Genomic DNA, 19748 nt, shown 5'->3' on the forward strand with positions numbered 1-19748 from the left:
ATTATGCCGTCATATTATCTTTTATTTATATCAACAGGAGACAGCGTCATGCAGCAAGTATTATGCGGTTTCAGATTAATTCTGCACTTCATTCAATTAAAAAGTTTTAGACTGAGGTAGGTTTGCTTTAATGTCGCTTAAAGAAGAAGCTCAAATAATTGTCACACTGCGCACTTCACCAAGGAGACCATTCACAAAAGTAGGTATTTTTGTACGCTTTTATCATATTTCATTTCTATTTGTACAATAGACTTATTGTCGTAAGAAAATTGAAAGTTTTAAGAATACTTGGTTTAATTTCTTTTATTTTTGTTAAAAGACAAGGCGATTGCTTTTTTAAGAAATTGAAAGTTGTGTGTTATGTAATGTTTCATTTTTCAGAAAGCCAATTCCAATTACATGTTGAAGACGACGGTATGTGAAGAGACGAAAAAATAATGCACCTGGAGCACACCAAGAAGATGGAGTGTACATTCAGGTTGATGGAGGACGAGTCCAGGGCCAAAAGGAGTCAAAGACCAAAACAAGGTTGCTTTAGGAAGAGTCCAGAGACAGTATTCAACCAAAGGAACTGGAGTCACAATCTGAAATAAGGTTGATGGAGGAGGAGCATAATATTATAATGTTGATGCTAAAAGATGGAAGGAGCATTAAATAAAATTTATTTGTAAATAAATCAAGTTGTGTGTTCATTATAATTTTGTACTTTATTCATCTGTTATTGTTTAATATGTATTTGTATCAACAGGTACATTATATTGAAAAAATACGTTTTTTTAAACAGAATAATACAGATGGCAAATTAAAAGATATAGATTCACATTTATGATAGAAAACAGAACAAGCGTGAGGGTACAATCATGTCAGTATAATCTATATACAGTAGGTAAAGGAGTACATAAAACTTAATTTGGAGATGATTTAATTTAATGTTGACATGCAGTACCGTGTACTGTACAGTAAAGTGTATACGTAGAGTCCAAATACTAATACTGTCGTATTACGGCCGGTATACGCAGCAAGCATGCGTGTGATTATGACGCTAATTTTTTCTACTAACCCGGTCTAATCCCCCCGTATTATCTATTATGAGTAAGACGGTTAAAGTATATTGCTCGTGTGAGACTAGCTTAAAGCTAAATAAGTGTCCTTCACAATGAATCTAAATAATAAATATAATAATATTACACTTCCACAATGGCTAGAGATAATTTTACTATATATTTATTTATTTTTATTTTTTTTAAAAGAAAGACAAACATTCCCGGGTTACGAATAACCTGACAATATTTAAAAATCTCCTACTACCACCACAGTAAGCTGAAAATGTTGCTTGTGTTGTGATGGAGGACTTAGCCAGCCAAGAAATTGAACACACTACGCCTGGGTGGGACCCAAACACGATGCCAACTCGGCCACCGACCGTTCAAATATGTTGGCAAGTCAAAATGACAGGATTGAATACTATTTATTTACCAAGTGAATAAAACATATTTTAGTATGCTAAGAACATTTTTTAAGGTATCAAATCCCACAACTTGAAAGTAAATTTTAACCACGCCATTGGGCAATTCCGGCGCAGAAGTGGATTAACACAGTAATTTTTAGAAAACATTGTCAAAAATCTAAATAAATTGTACTAAATATACATTTACGTAATTATAAGAAAAAAGAAAACACAATATCTGGATAAATTTTTGATATATTATACCTTGAAACATTTTTATATACATATAAAAGGTACCTTTAACAATTTACAATTATTTAATAAAATGCATATGCAGTATTTAGTGTAATATATATTCTTATCCCATTAAAAAATAATACATATATGTACAAATTTATCTTTTACATGGGTTTTTCATAATGTAATGAAAATATCACTTACATAATTATTACAAAATTACACTTAAAATTCGGAGATATGTAATAAATAAACGTAAATTAGGTAAACTGTTGAAGTCAACAAGATACATATCTGTGAAGTTTGGAGATTTCTTAGTGACTTATACTAATAACACAACCTGGTGATTTAGTAAAAACTAAATTTTGTTAGTTTGTTATTTTATATAATTTTAAAATAATCTTTTATTAGTTTCTGTCGCAAATCTTCAAAAGTTTCTGGTGAAAATCTCCTACTATCAATGTTGCTTATGTCGTGATGGAGGACTTAGTCAACTGCGGAATTCAACTTACGACAGCTAGGTGAGAACCAGATGCGATGCCATTACAGCCAATGACCGGTTTAAATACTTCAAAAGGTTATTAATATTCAGATGAAAAATGTTAGCATACCAAATACATTTGATTACCGCACAGCACTAATAAGGATTTTAATTTTAATTTAGTTTTTTTATTGTTTTTAAGATGGAAGGGTACTTCCAAAACCGGTAAATAAATATTTATGCAGTAAAAATATTAATGTAGTTTAAAATAAATATATGTTACCTACATAAAATTGAGTTGTTTAGGCCTTAACAGGTTTCAGTATCGATATTGATTGTAAATTAAAAATCTTTACAAAAATTATAAAATAAGATAATACATTAAATTTTATAAAGATAAAGTCCATCCGCTCACAGCGCAGCTGAAAAAAAAACCAGTTGGCAACTCAACTTGGTATCCTGTGTATTTCAATGGCGTCAGTTGTCAACGGAGGTTCAGTTGCAAGTTGCCAATAGATATGTCAGTTTTCAAGAAATTTGCGATTTGTCCATGCCTCTGTCAGATTACGGTATGTCCGAGCAGGAAAACATTAAATTTGTTCAGGAAAAAATTCACATGTATTTACAACTATAGGCTTCCTGATTATCTAAGAAAAGAAAATAAAAAAATTGCAGCTTCATCATCACTTGATTCTGCAAACATTTTTTAACAAAATATGATAGTGAAAAATGACAGCTGAAGTGTTCTTCTTCGTTCTAAGGTTAAACAAACTTAGATAAATTGTGAAATCGTAATCTTGAGTTGCGCCGTGAGAGAAGCTCGATTGCCAACCAGTTTGGTACCGGCAGTTGCCAACCAGTGTCAGTTTAGTTTCAGTTGCCCTGTGAGCGGATGGACTTAGTACATACAGATAATTGTGACTGGTGATTGTAAATTTATATCAATTAAAAAATTGAGAAACCAATAGGTTTTTAAACATTAAAAAACTTTTACAGCTTTCGTCCTATCGTAACATTTCAATAGTGGAAATACATCCATTATACAATTACATCTATTATTTTTGACAAAAAATTATAAATTGATATGATGACGATATTATGTCAATATTATGACAATTGTTATGTCTTCTTGTAATGTCGGTGTACAATTCATCACATCGGGGTTTTTTTACTTCAATTGACTTGGTTATTGTCTTATTTTAAAGAATGCCCTCTATCGACTAGAGTACAACAGTAAGTTGTATAATATATTTGCCCTTAACCTCTTGTTCGCCAGTGTATCCTTAAAGATACTACCAATAAATCATTTCTCTGAATATAACTACATAGCTATTCTGGGTAAAATACTTATGGTAGATTATATACAATTTATATAAATATATAAACACATTATCAGGTAATACAGCACAATTTAAAAAAAGATGATTTTACAAAAAACATCATTATGGCGAAATCACAGGGCGAAAATTCAGCATTGGCTATCAAGAGTAAAAAATTCATTATAAATCACAATATTACTTTTAGGGAAATCACCTATTCAAAATTAGAGTTATAATTATGGTAGAACTATTATATAGAATATTTTGAACAAATTTACTAACTTGGGCGTTTCGAAAAAAAAGAAAAATATTGAGTGACTATTAAGTACGTTTGACTTAATGGATTTGTATTATTTTTTAATAAGAGTTTAAATGAATATTTAGCACCATTGGTTTCATCAAAATACGATTTATGTTAACTTTGTAAATATATTAAGAAAGTTATTTTTATTGAGTATCACAATTAATAATGCAATTCTTAAAATTTAAATTAAATCGGTGAGTAATCATAAAAATTCACTGAAAAATTACCATCATTACATTGCATGATTTTGTCTTTTATAATTTGTACAATACCCCACAACGGAAGGTAGATATCAGACTAGTGCAAATAATATAGTACTGTTTTTGAGTATATGATAATCAAGTTAAAATTTTGATATCAAATATGCATATAATTACAAAAACAGTAGGATGTTTAGTTATTATGCGAGTGTTCCTAAACAAACAAACAAAAATGTTGGTTGAACCAGAAAATTGTTTGTTAGTTTTTTTTAATAATAAAGGAAAATTATGATTTATTTTACTGTTGGCTTTTTATTTATTTTGTTATTATTATATTCTGATATCTTGTCTTAATATTTGTGGACATCTTCAGTTACCACCTGAATAATAACTCCATTAAATAATGGTGTTACCTGACTTGCCATGAGCAATTATTTGTTTTTGAAATAAATGTTATATATATATATTTTTTATATATTGTCTTATTAGAGGTAAAATCCCAAGGCAGAAATACATAATTAGTTAATTTTTGATAAAAATAAAAAATAAATTGATAAAATGTAAACCGTTGATTTCCCGAAAGATAATAAATCAATAAATTATGCATGGGGTCAACGCTGAGTAACAATATACCTATATGTACAAAAATATTATGTAGCTCCAAAATCTCAGACAAATCTAACTGAAAATCAAAGTTTCACACATTATGTTTTTTTATAAAAATAAACTATAAACCCTATGATTTATAGTACCAACCTTTTCACTAAGCATAACTTGTATTTAAAAGGGAGAAAGGCAGTACCCACTACAAGTATTAAACTCTATCTGTCCGCTAGCTGAGCTTCCTAACCACAGCGCCGTTGGTCATTCGTAACTGCAACTCCATATATAGAAGAGATTTCTCGTATATATATCTGTCCTAACGTTTGGTTGCAAAATGACATTGTGGTTATTATTCATATGTATTAGGTGAAAGAGCACAAAAATATATCCCTTATAACATCACATACTGGATAATGCTGTGGCATTCCAGTGGCTCCATTTTCTTACAACTGAGAACAGCTGTTTGGGGTCTCCCTTGAAGTTCCGCCCAAGGAGCGTGTAGTTGGGGGACAGCTTCTGCCGCCAAATACACTCGTCCAAGAATGATTTGATCTCCTGCAACTGCCGAGATGACGGCTCCACGCCTGAAAAGTTTCCTGAAAAAAAACAGTGATGTTTTAATTTGTTTTTGAACCTTAATTTTATGAAATGAAATGCATTTTTTGTCTTTTCTAACCATCGTGTTAACACAGGTAGGTAGTGAAATCTGGTGTTTCTCTTCATCTGGTGTGATAGTGCAGATTTTTTGAAGGGGCCTGACGCGGCAAATAAGCACTTCAGTGCTAACGTAAAAGCATGAATGTAATGTCGCTATTGGTTACCTGTTAACCAATTGGAAAGAAACGCAATGAACCTCCTACGAGCCTATCATGAATACATAGTGTGTCCATGTGCTTGGGTTTAATCCTTATACCACTTTCAATGTTTGACATAGAACGTATTATCAAATTTATTTTTTTGTTTGGCCTAAAATAAAAGATAATACTAACCTATTGCAGCAACACTAATAGCGTTTGAATTGAGATTTGAATCCAAATCACCTGCCACATCCCAACCTCGTCCTTCGTAGGTCAAACCATCCCCACTGATCATAAAATTAAATGGCAGGTCTGTCAGATTGTATTGTGGGCTTTGGTACAAATCCTGGAACAAAATTAGTTTATATTGTAAAGTAAAAATTAAGGACAAAATTTAGACAGGTGGAAAGGATTGCAGATTTGTCTAATAGCAGACAATTTGAACTCGATTGGTCCGACCCTTTTGAGTTTCCTCAACTAAGCCAATGGCCTGTTAAATATAGGCATTTCTTGTCATGTCAATCGCATTTATTGTCCAGTTCCCTTTCTTTTATAATAATTAAAACACAAGGACGCTTATGTCACAAGCTATTTAGAGTACAGTTCGAAAATTTTGAAGAGAAATAATGCATCATAAAAACAAAAGAATAATGGTTACTACGGTAAAGGAGAAATCTACTAATGTTGCTCTGGTAACAAATGGAAGAAACTAGTTACTGTGGTAAAGAAGGAATCCACTATTCTTGTTATAATGATAAATTAAAAGCTGAAGAGGCATCTATTGACATTATTATATCGACTTCTAGAGATTTCTGTCTACAACTCTGTCAAGGCATCATCAATCCCTTCAGATTAAATATCAAATGACTCTATTCAAAACTTATAACCATGATCACCAAAAACTTACAAGGTGATACATAATTAAATCCCATCGATCAATAATAATGTCTTACATTATATCAGCATACCTTAAAAAAGATCTAGAACAGTTCCCCTAGTCACCGGGAGTCCAGTGGATGTTAAGTGGCCCAACTTTAGTGGGTCACATACATGATTACTAGAAGTCATGATTTTGATGTTCTATATGGTCACTATCAACGTCCATGATACAATAACAGTCTATTAACCCTTTTTAAGCTTTCTGATTGTTTTACCAGCAGAAATATATACAGTGAAACCTCTATCTATTGGTTTTAAAGGGACCTATCGAAATAAACGATGAATGCGGGAAAACAATAAATGCGGGATTAAGAGGACAAAACACAAGGAGATACGATCCAGTAAAGATACCGTCCTCCCAATCTGCATAACCGTTGGTAGATTAAAATTATAAGAAGAAAATAAGTTTTAGATGTAAATAAATGTATTTATTTAAAAAAAAATACAAAGCTAAACAGAACCAAGTTTATTGCATTGTAAATACATAATCTTTCATGGACATTTGTTTTTTTACTGTTTTATTTCCGCAAGTCAACAGTATATTTTCAGCTTTGCAAATGATATTCTTTTCGGCATCAGTTATTGAGTGTGCGTAGTAGAAAGTTTTCAATCTTTCAAAGAGGGTGCATGCTTCTAAAAATGAAGGTACAGGCAGCGGCTCCTCTTCATCAATATCGACCTCTTTTGTTGTCTCCGTCAATCTTGCGTCACACAAGCTTTCGATAGTTTTTATCCCACAAGTTGGGATATTGTCGTCGAAAGTAACAAAATTGTTAAAATTTGTCAAATTTGGTACCAAGAGATAAGAATTTTCTCCAGTTCGCTAAACTTTGATTCTTTACTGGTTTTTCTAGTTTTCGAAGATTTTCCGCACTTTTGAATTTGCTCCTGAATTTCGATTTTTTTCAAGAAAATAGAATTTATCGTGGATGCCGCGATTCCTAAACGCTTGGCTATATCGATGCGTTTTTCAGCGGGGTTTTTTTCCACCTCTTCGATAATTTTCAATATTTCTTGAAGAGTACGTACTTTTTTCATCAAACGGCTCATTTCGAAAATAGTTTAAAATCTCAAAAAGGATAACTGCAAACACTCCACTAAGTTCGGGTATCTAGCGACAACTGACGACAACTAGCGACTGATGGCGGCGACAAACTGTTATTCTTTCTCTTTCTCTCTCAAAAGTTTCGCGCATCGTAACGAGTGCCGTCTGGCGCCGTTTAAACATAGACAAAAAATATCAAATACGCGACGTAATTCCTACGATGAATGCGGGAAAATGGTGGACATAGAAACGATCAATGCGATCTATTTTTGTATGAAATGAATTCGGACTAGAAGAAATAAATGATACATCCGGGAAAACGATTATTCGAGGAACGATAGATAGAGGTTTCACTGTAATCTCCAGACTGCTTTATAAAAAGTGCAATTTTTTAATGTTTTGAAACATTAGATGATAATGGGAATAGTGCAGTTCCACTGAGCTGCTCCAGGAATAAGGAAATGGGGTATAGCGGACAACGCACAACCATTAACTATGCATAATGGTCCAATATTATTAAGACTGTGACAGTTGAGCTGGGTAGGCATTTTAGCATCCTTGGATGGCCATGAAATATGCTTCGATATAATAAGTTCGCATTATGAAGGAGTATTAGGAAGGAAACCTAAACTAAGGAGACGGCAAGAGATCAGTGTGAATCAGATGAATCATTCCCCGATAACCATTTTTATGTAATGCAGTGGCAGTTTATGGGGATGAAATGTGGGGATGCTCAAACATAAAACAAACACCCACCACTGATTTACATAAGAAACCACCATTGCATTACATAAAATATAATATATACACACTAACAAACCACGTTAGTGGAAGATCAAATCATTGCGATGATCTTTCATAGCAGCAAAATAATCGGTGATCTAAGTAATCCGACCGCCACAACATGGGCTTGTGCCAAGTTTTGTGTTTGAAAAATGCAATAAATAATATATTTTGGAAGTATGGGTATCTTTTTCCTCTATTTTTTTTAAAGTAGGTACTGCCCCACCTGCGTCATTGCACAAACCACCACTGATGTAATGAGATCGTCTTATAAATTAACAGAATACCATATTTTATACCTGCAGTCCCTTAACAACGCCGATGCACGTTGTATCATCATAGCATGGTAAAGAACCCGTGTGCGTCAGTATAACATTGGATACTGGTTTGTGGTCCGTTGGATGGAGCGGCCGCTGGGGCGCCTTGGCCCCCCATTGGACCCTCGATACCATCTCAAATGGCAAGTTCACGGGCCATTGTCTATCTGTAATTCAAAATACAACACATTGTAATACATCATAATAGATGGAAGATAATCTCGGTCTGTCATTACGCAGTACTTTTCACTAGGTAATTAGAGTTGATACAAAGCTTAAATTGCTTGAAATTGGTAAGTTTTGTAACTAGATCTAAATATGTATCCGTGTAGGTAATCCCCTAATATTGAAAGTGTCACCAACCCAATGACTACATGACCAAAAAAATAAACACAAAAAAAAGTTATATTATAATGCCAGAACTACGCGTTCAGCCAGACTTTTTCTGCAGCGAGGGATTGCTACCTCTTCACTCTCGTATAATGCAGTAGTTGCTGGATTACTACTGGCTGTGTAGTTACTGCATTACTCCGTTAGCGGTAGCTGAATCACATTATTAATTCCCTTCATAGTAATGGTTTATCTTGTTTCTTTGGACATTCAAAAACCTACACTGAACATAACGCAGGTGTCCGCGAACTCTTGCTCTGGCAACAGTGGGATAATCTAACTGAAAGTGGGGAGTAGGCATAAGAGTTTATAATATACCATCCTATGTCTGCAAATAAGTATTGTTCAATTGATGTTTACCATAACGAATAATAGGAAAGAGAACATAATAGAAAATTTTGCCAAAATTGTAAAATATAATGGTAAAATTTTATTGTATTTCTAACTTATATGCTTCGTAATGATGTCAAAAACAAAGAATTTTTACCATTGATAATAATATTGTGCGTATACATATGTTCATGATAACACAGCAATATACCTATGAATACGCCTCAACTCACAGGCCAGCAATTAATCATTGAAATAATATGTGAGTATGTAAAGTGGTTTTCCCTAAAATTCATACAGATTTACCACTTCCAGAACAGATAAAACAATAGCATTTAAATGACCATACTCTGTTTACTATAACCTAATAGGTATCACAAATTAGAATTCCCAGTTTACAAAGTATAATATTATTTATTTATTTATGCATTTACTAATGTCAGTTTTTTTACTTAAAACAAGTGAAAATTAATTAAATTACATAGTGCATTCAAATTAACTTAATTATAATAAATAAATAATAATATTTTTATTCCCAGCTACATGAATGGGATTTGCAATTCAAATATGTATGGCAAAAAAAAGAATATAAAAAAACAAGACAGGAATAAAATGAAATAGTGTAATACACATCAATACAAAACAGAGAGAAAGAAGAGAAAAAAAGAAAATTAGTTAATATGTTTATTACAAAGCTTTGATATAAACAAACATCTTTCAAAAGAGATTTTGTGATGTTCATGGTGATGAGCATACCATCAAGTAAAATCACCAAATTTCACTGAAGGAGTGGCGCAAGTCACTTAGATTGTGATTTTGGATTAATCACATCGTTCGACTCCAGATCAACGGATGTACTTGTGCGAAGATATAGAATAGGCCGACCACCATAGGACATAAAGTGGCTAACAATGATGACAATGCTTTTTTAGCACTTGTGCATATACAGTACCCCATTGCGAAACCAGATTAGCCCAAAGACATATTAATTTTATTGGCCCTGAAATTTACAAATTACTACTTGTCTCACATCATTTGAAGAGACCGTGTTCAAAACATAACTTGAAAATTTACTGAAATAGATATAATTATAGTCATCATTTATAATTATTATCTATATGTATTTACTCCTGAACAGAATTTTATTTTTAATCTATTATTTAAATTTTATCTCACTTATAACTCAATTTTGTATATTTTTTTAGAGAAAACTAAGACTTTGTTTAATATTTTATGTATATTTTGAAATCCTAAATCATAGAAAAATGTTAAAAATATATATTGTAATAACAATGCCTTTGTGGGATTTTTTTGTTCTTTGTATTTTTAATTTATTTTTTTTGTATTTTTATATTATTACCCTTTATTTTATAACAGTTCCAATATAACTAAAATATACAAAAAAAAATCAAGTAATAGTTGTGTCATGTAAATACACTACCTTGTTCCATGAGAAGAAATAGGCTCACTACAATGCCGAACACGAGAATTGCGAGCATCATTGATACAAGTATTGTCGTAATGGTGGATCTTCTTCGGAGGGGGTAGTGGCGCAGAAGCGGAGTATACTCCTGGGGCTCGCTGGGCGTGTCTCCCTCATAGTCGTGGTTTCTCGATTCATGATCTAAAAATATAAAATCACAAGTCAGGCATACCGACAACCATCGCATTAATACAATTAATTAATACAAACGAATCAGCAAACGCTTCACATGTCATTAACGCAAATCAGTAAGAAATTTATAGATACATTTGGGACAGTCAAACGCAAATTATTACCACAATGATAAAATTTTGATTAATCAATGCCAGAAATTTAAGTCAAGGGAAATAGAACAATAATATATTAGTGATTAATAATTATGAATTATTAAAAATCAGAGTATCACAAATCTTATCCACACAATCTGAATACTTTCAAGGTTCTGTTATGACAGATATTGATAAGATCACCAAATAAATACGAAAAATCCACAAAACTCTTTCAATATTATATTACAACAGTAAATCAATTTCAAATTTTTGTAAAAAGAATTAAATGAATTTTCACTGCTATTTTCATTGTACAATAAGAATGTCAATTGAATGCCAACGAGGTAAGAATACTTTTTACCGATGTTAATTTTCTCTGTTGAACACATTGTACTTCAAATGTCAATTAAGTCACCAGTTAATAATTAAAAGTGTATTTTTATTATTCGTTAAAGCAATCTAAGCAACAAGTCTTCATCACTTCAAAGCAGAAAGATAATATAGGTAAATATAACTATGTATAATAATTTCTTTCTACACATGTCACATCACAAACATACATATCTTCACAAATTACAACACTGAAATAAATGCAAAAGCCAAATTCAAATTGAATATTGTTTCCAATTTTGTAAATGATTTGTGTTGGTTTATGAATTAGCACCTTGCACTTTGGCTCGTAAGGAACATCATTAATTAAACAAATATTTAACTAATACTGAAACTTGGGGACAATTGTATATTATTAAGAAAATGGTAATTACTTAATAATGCAAGATCAACAAACATCGTGATATAAATGCAAATGTTGATGTACACTGTTAGCAAACAACGCATGTTTTGTTAGTGTTTGACTGATATGGCACCAAGCTAGAACGTTATATGACTGGACAGTCATCAATATAGAATAGAGCGGACTTTGCTGCACAGTGAATGACACCAAATGAGTCAGTCTGATAAGTATGGCGACAGGACTATTACCACTGAATAGACAATCCCAAGAATTCTGATCTTAACCGATTTTTTTGTGGGGCATTTGAATTGGCCTTGCGTGGGCATGATCAGACAAAGGAAGCTGCAAACCCAGGAATCTTTCGTGGATGGATCAATTTCCATTGACGTCGGTAGAGAGTGAAAGATTATTTTTTTTTTTTTAAATACAGTTAGTCAAGATAGACTCAATTCATTATCAGTGCTAAGCATTGAAAAACGCCTAATTCAATCTATACCGGACTTCAACTTTAGGATCCCCAACGTCTTTGCCACTCAGAGAAAATGGGGGATCATCCTAATCTACAAATAGGTAGAAGTAATTTATTTTAATTATAGTAGGTAGATGAATACGTCCTAGATTTTTAGCGCACCACCCATTTTTGTGAGCACCAACCACTACCGCTCGTAGGCTCCAGACAGAGCAATGAAATTGATAATTTATTGACGAAAGAAGTTTGATTATTTAAAATATTTGAACGATTTCGCAATACTCTATCGAATTATCCACACTGTACTCTAGCATCACAGACTCCTAAGTAAACACAGAGAGCGGTCATTAAATTAAAAAATAAACTAAAGCATGCTGATAATTGTAATATTTATTCATAATTTTATTGATGGTCGCCATTCAGGCATAAGTCACCAAACCACAATATAAATTTTTGCGATGCTACAAATTTGAAAACTATATACGGTTGTAAAGTATATGTAACAGAAAATTTTAAAGTTTTGTTTACTCGCATAATGGTATAAAAAGTTAAAAGCATTCAAATAAGAGTTATAAATCTGTATATTTAATAATGTGTAAGGTATACAAGTCTCAGACACCCGCAGGAAACATGAATCACATAATTATTTGTGTTAAAATGAGACATGAGGGATGAACCAAGAAAGAGGTGTAAGGAGAATGTACGACTTGTAAGTGAATGGTTAAAGAAGTCGAGGACGCCCGTGGAAGACATGACACAATCAATTGAAACAAATACTTACTGCAGTACAATAATATTATTTTCAAAATGCATCAGTTGTCGGGTACACTAGAAATTCCCCAAGCAACGCCGAGTACACGTCAGCTGGCATATTATAAATAAACATTCAAATTCGGATATCTTAAAACTTGTGCAAGTCTTTTGGTGACTTTCTTTTGCTGAAGAAATAGGAATGCAACATTTTAATATTTTAGGCAGTTGACCAAGTTTTTTTTTGAGGTTTGATTTTCACATTTGTACGAGGGTGGTCTGAAAAGTTTCCGACCTCAACGCAAAGATGGCGGTACTCGTCAATAAAAGCTAGTGAATATAGTTGTGCATCTTTCGACAGTTACTCACCAAAGTTTCGGCCATTTTGAGTTTGATGACAGTCGTTTGAGTGTGTGTTTGTTTTTATGAAAAAGAAAAATTGAGTATCGAGCTGTTATTAATTTTTTTTTATTTTTGAAATGCGATACGCCTACGCAAATCAAAGATATGTTGGACTCTGTATATGGGGACTCTGAACCATCATTTACCACAGTGAAATTTTGGGCTGTTGAATTTAAACGTGGCTGTAGGAGCTTGGGAGACGATGAACGTTCGGGACGTCCAAAAACTGCAACTACTGACGATAACATTGCTAAACTTCACCAAATAGTGTTAGGCGACCGCCGAATTAAAGTGAGAGAGATAGCAGAGGTTATGAAAATGTCCAAAGAACGTGTCTGTCACATATTAAATCAAGATTTAGACATGAAAAAGCTGTCCGCGCGTTGGGTGCCGCGTTTGCTGACGTTAGACCAAAAACGTGTTCGAATGAACATTTCCAACGCTCTGTTGGCGCAGTTTAGGCGCAATAAATACGAGTTTTGGCGCCGATTAATTACTGTAAATGAAACTTGGATACACAATTATACACCCGAAACAAAAATATAGTCAAAACAGTGGACTTCAAAGGGGGAAACGGCTCCAAAAAAAGCAAAAACTGTTTTCTCGACTGGGAAAGTGATGGCGACTGTTTTTTGGGATAGTCATGGAGTTATCCTAATTGATTATCTTCAAAAAGGAAAAACTATAACACAAGCATACTACGCATCATTACTTGACAAGCTGAAGGCAGAAATTGCGGAAAAACGGCCATATTTGCAGAAAAAGAAAAACCTGTTTTACCAAGACAATGCGCCGTCTCACACCTCAGCGGTTGCCATGGCAGAAATCCATGAATTACGGCTTGAACTGCTTGACCATCCGTCTTACTCACCAGATCTAGCCCCAAGTGATTTCGTTTTGTTTCCTAATCTAAAAACTGCGCTCGGAAGACAGAGATTTTAGTCAAATGGGGAGGCAATCTCTTGATACTTATATTTATTTATCTTTATATTTATCTTAGAAAAACGCCGAGTACTATTTGGATGGGTTAGAGAGATGGGAGCATCGCTGGGAGAAGAGTGTAGAGTCACAAGAAGACTATGTAGAAAAATAAATAAAAAAACTTGTTTCATTGTTAGGTCGGAAACTTTTCAGACCACCCTCGTATGTATGTATGTATGTATAACCAAAAATTATGTTAGTACAACCAGGTATGGTATTTTCATTTGCCAAAGATAAGAATCAAATAAAAAAAATAACAGTTTTGCGGCTACAAAATTATTTTCCATTTCCTAATGGCGTGCCGTGTGAGGTGCATCTAGTTTTCCTTGGTCAATGCTTAAAGCGCATAACCTATGAAGTACATATTATATTATAAACAATGTTTGAGGTGATTAAATGACAATCTGATTTTACACTGAAATAAATTAAATGAATCGATTAATAATCCAATTAATTAAGTTAATTATATCTTTTCCATTAACATGAGGTGAAGTGGTCTGCTGCCTCACTAACGGTGCTAATTGCTAAGGAGACAATTTTTCAATGGAAAAGACCAATAATTATTGTGAGTTTGAATTAATTTTAACTATACATTGCTAATGTGTATTATACTATTTGACAATATGCACTATGTTTACCGGATGGAAACCATTTTAAAAACGAAGTAAACAGTCATAAAGTGTTTGTAATGTTGAGTGAAGAATACTGCACTTAAAATACAAATTTCGATTCCAGGAGTAACCTCGATACATGCTTAGTCCTAGTGAGGTTGATTTTTATGAGAAAAAACAGGATTTATGTATAGTGAGATGCAATAAATAAATAAATAACTCAAAATAATGACAATTCAACAAACCTTTAAAAAGAGATATAAAGTCATTAAAAGCATTGAAAAAAAAAACTAACATTTAAATATGACATATTTAACCTAGTTTTTGTTTCATCACTTTTCATGACTTATATCACTTTTCAAAGGTGTGTTGAATTGTCATTTTGACGAGTTATCTGGTCACCACAAATTTCAAATGCCAATGACAATAATTATAAAGACGTTCAATTGAATACTTTTAAGGGGACTGGGAAAAATTTGAAACAAGAGAAACAGAACAATATGCTTATTGTCTGAGTGTGACGGGAACAATGTTCGCAGACTCTCCAAAAAAATAGAAGGTCTTGGACTTAACAACCATAATTTATACGCATTCGTTTTTGTTATATGTGCATACTCCTACAGTTAAATTATTTTATTTTTACGGTAAATTGTTTCCTTAGAGACAAACAGTTTTACAGTTTATAGACAGCCAAACAGTTTGCTTAATGGACTACGCTCACAATACAAATTCAAGAGTCAATAACATAAGCTCAGTGTGAATCATTGCCCTGTAAATCACAAAAAAATATAAAAGTTGTGGATTTTATGAAATCAGAGAACACTGGAAATTTGTGATAATACTTCATCATTAATAACACCAAGGTTTACGCGCGAAACTCATATTCAAATCCTGTAAAAAATTTCTGTAATGTGCGTACAACTCTTCTTCTTCTTCTTCAATGGCGCTACAGCCCATTTCGAGCCTTGGCCTCCTTTAACATGAGCCTCCACCGCCCTCTGTCCTCGGCCGTCGTCTTCCAATCTGCAACATGGAGTAGTCCTCTGGCATCTTTCCTGACATCGTCCTCCCATCTCAGCCTAGGTCTGCCCGCCTTTCGTTTGCCTCCCGGGTGTCCTGTTAGAACCTTCTTTGGTACACGTGTGCTTGGCATTCGGTGCACATGTCCGGCCCATCTTAGTCTTTGGAGCCGTAAATGAGTAGAGAGTCTGGGAGCTTGGTAGATGTCATATAGCTCCTTATTGTGGCGGATTCTCCATGCCTCTCCCTCTCGCACCGCTCCTAAGATTCTTCGAAGTACCTTTCTTTCGAAGGTGTCCAGCCGTTCCGCAGACTTTGCTGTCAGTGTTCCCGCCTCACATCCATAGGCCAAGACCGTTCTAATAATTGTTTTATAAAGGGTTATTTTGGTTTTCCTATGGACGTTTCGGGATTTGAACACTGGCAGCAACGCGAAGTAAGTGTTGTTAGCGGCTGTGATGCGCTTTCTTACTTCTACTGGGTCTTCGTTGTCCTGCGTTATGATGGAGCCCAGGTAGGCAAACTCTTCGACCACTTCAAAGTTATAGGAGTTTTTAAAATTCACTTTATCTTTTATTCTGCGGTGTGGGGTTCTGGTTTGCATCATGATTTTAGTTTTGTTCTCATTGATTTGCAAGCCCACCTCTCTTGCTGCAGTCTCCAAAGGGTCAAACACCTCTCTTACAGCCTGTAAGGATCTTCCAACAATGTCAAGGTCGTCTGCATATCCAACTATTTGATTGCTTTTGTAGCAAATGTTTGAGTCGGTAGCAATCATTGTCTTCCTCACGACGTGCTCCAGAACTATATTGAAGAGAGTGGGAGCTAAGCCATCACCTTGTTTCAGCCCCTGGGAGACGTTAAAATCCTCCGTTGTTTCACCTCCTATCCTTACTCGACATCGTGATCCAACCATCGTTGCTTTTACAAGCTTGACTATTTTGGGCGGTATACCAAAATTTAGGAGTATTTCATATATTTTCTCCCTATCTATACTTTTTTCAACTGTGTGCGTACAACTCAAATTTGAGTAATTATTTTTCATATTCTTTTTTTATATATTTACATTTAATAAAATATCGATATATTCTTATATTATTGAGTACATTATGGATGTTTTAATTATGGCAAGTAGCGCACGCCTAGGGTTAAAAGACTCTTACCATAAAATGCAAATAATCTGAAATCATTCTTCCAGATGAAAACTATAAATTGTCAGAGTTAAGTGGCATTTCATGAATAACATTGACACAAGGAGATGGAAACGCAAACAATAATGAAATATAATGTACAAATGAAATACACAAGAATGAAATATAATGGTCTTGGCAACATCAGAAATGATATCTGAAGTCTGGTAAGTATGTAAATGAGTATAATAATAGTGATGGAAACATCATTCGCCTCTGGTAATTATATTACTGTCGAAAATCATTAACTAAATACATATTGTAGTTTTAAGAACAGTCAAAAGTCAATATAAAATAATAAATAGACAACCAAGACCTGCTTTTCTTGTCAAAAACAACTTTTAAAAGTAGTAATTAATGGGCACCATTGTTGCTATGCCTGTTGTCATTGGGTAGAGAAAGATGCAGGGAACCTTTTTATTCAATACAAAGTTTCTAGAGATATACAAATATATGTCTAGATGATTGATTTATTTTTATTACACAGCATTTACAAATGACAAGTGTTCATGGCTAATATTACAGACAACCACAACAAAGCATTAAACAAAAGGAACTTGCTATGAAATAAATAAAAGTAGCTCACCAACGGGAGAGATTAATGGCTGCATTATGAAACCTTTCCACGACGATTTAAAACAAAAATAACTTCTCTGAAATATGAGTATCACTGAAATCAGTATCAATAAATTACGTTCTGGCTTACATCAGTTCTCGATATGAACGAACTACATAACGATTGTTTACCAAAGAACAATACATTGAAATTGTCGGACTGTGGACACCCGCGGGAAATGTGATATGTGTGTTCCTTGTAACTGTCTAATTTACCCCATACCATAATATATGTTTATTTAAACAACTACGAAAACAAAGTTAGAAAGTTACACTCGAAATAATACTGATAATTTTCGAACATGCGCAGTGACAGATTGACGACTGACAGATGATCATAAACAAACCTGACACCAGATGATGGAAAAGTAGCATAGATAATCATTTCAGAAACAAAATGTTAAGAACTTACGATAGGTGCCGCATGACTTAAGCTTTTGCTTCGCTTAGAGAATATTGAATGACCGCAACTTTAGTTCCTTTCAAAATGGTAAGAAAGCCACATCATCCTTTTTATTATTTCTGTTTACAGTACACGAATCTTTTGCGATAATATTTCTACAATACTTTTTTACCTTTAAACCAGTGATGCAAACCATAATATCTAATACCTGAACCATTTTAGCCGAGGGCCAATTTATCAATTTTCAACATGTCTGCCGACTACAGTTAGAGTACGTACAGCGTGACTTGTTAATTTTTCAGCAGGGTCGTCGGTTTTTGTTGATTTCGTACCTTTACCAAGCCAGTGGGACGAAGAGCTTACTCTTGAAATGCCCCGACTCGGGTATTGCTGTACCTAGGTATTTTTGAATTATTTGTGATTGATATAGATATATTCTGCCGTCGCACACTGGGGCCAAATACCAGAAGTTGATACAATAAACAAAAAAAATCAATAATACAATGTCGCTTCATTTCTTTCGAGGTACCTTGATAGTTGTAGAATTATTATATAGCAGGTAGAAACCCTTGACCATACCCTTCTACCTGTGACACCGCTCAGTACAGAACGAACACTCGAGCAGATAATACGCCATTTACAAGTGGCAGCATAAACCTCAAGTTCAAGTACTTATTTCGGAAACCACCTATTACCAATCCCAAAAGTGAGTATGGAACCACCATGTTCAGGTATTTATCTTATTTTTTCACATTACAATTTTAACATTATTAATTATTTTAATAAATAAAATTGTATATCAAATATATACAAAAATTTTGTCGTGGTTTTTAAAAAATTGATATTCTTTTAGAGATTAGTTGAGCTCCGGGCACCTCCCGGCTATCATTCAAACACTTTTAGGACCAGTAACTATTGTTATTTACGAATCACTTTTAAAATCTTGCACATATGTACACTTTTTTGAGTAATTAATTATTTTAATGTGATCGGTAGCTATAATTAAAATGAACAGTTTTTTTAAAAACTTGGGATCAGACAATTTAATATCACGTTAGTTACAAAACCTATCAGAATAGAGATTTATTTCAAAATAATCTTTACCGACATTCAATTTCCATTTTTTGGACTTAAGGTGGTAAAGTTTAACTCAAAGATAAAACTTCATGGTCTCCCTTCCTAAAACTGTTTATATCACATATCTGGTAATAATATAGACAGATATAGCACAATGAAATTTAGCGGTTTTTTATGCTTCGTGAAAAATTCAGCACTGCGTGAACCGAGCGGAGAAATTTATTCATTTTCTTTTATTCACACAGGTTCGAATTCTGATACCTTATTCATGACAAGACGACAATTATTCACAATAATGAAAAACTCTGGACACGTACACATTCCAGATCAGCTAAATTCGCTGCAAAAGGAAATTGAGTTGAGGACAGGATGCATCGGTGATCCCAGAAAACATATTTCGAGAAGGATAAATCGCTTCAAATCGGAACACTATTCACGATGGGTACAGCGCACCGGATTGAAATAAGATTTCTGGAGAAAAATAAAACATTTCTGGATTCATCAATTTATTTTCCTAATCTTACACTAAAACGCAGTGGTCCCGGTCGCCCGA

General features: G+C 33.6%; 1 protein-coding gene across 1 annotated transcript; it reads right to left on the reverse strand.

Moving 5' to 3' along the window:
* Positions 1-721: 721 nt before the first annotated feature.
* LOC149412224 (peptidoglycan-recognition protein SB2-like) lies at positions 722-18032 on the reverse strand. The gene is made up of 5 exons (XM_089646160.1): positions 17687-18032; positions 10634-10816; positions 8455-8639; positions 5581-5734; positions 722-5187 (listed from the first exon to the last, which is right to left on the reverse strand). The coding sequence occupies exons 1-5, from the start codon at positions 17709-17711 to the stop codon at positions 4991-4993; spliced, it is 744 nt and encodes a 247-aa protein (XP_089502286.1). The 5' UTR covers positions 17712-18032; the 3' UTR covers positions 722-4990.
* Between the last annotated feature and the right edge of the window lie 1716 nt (positions 18033-19748).

This window comes from Hesperophylax consimilis, chromosome 23, assembly GCF_061612785.1.
Source record: "Hesperophylax consimilis isolate HC1 chromosome 23, BYU_Hcon_1.0, whole genome shotgun sequence".
NCBI classification, from domain to species: domain Eukaryota; kingdom Metazoa; phylum Arthropoda; class Insecta; order Trichoptera; family Limnephilidae; genus Hesperophylax; species Hesperophylax consimilis.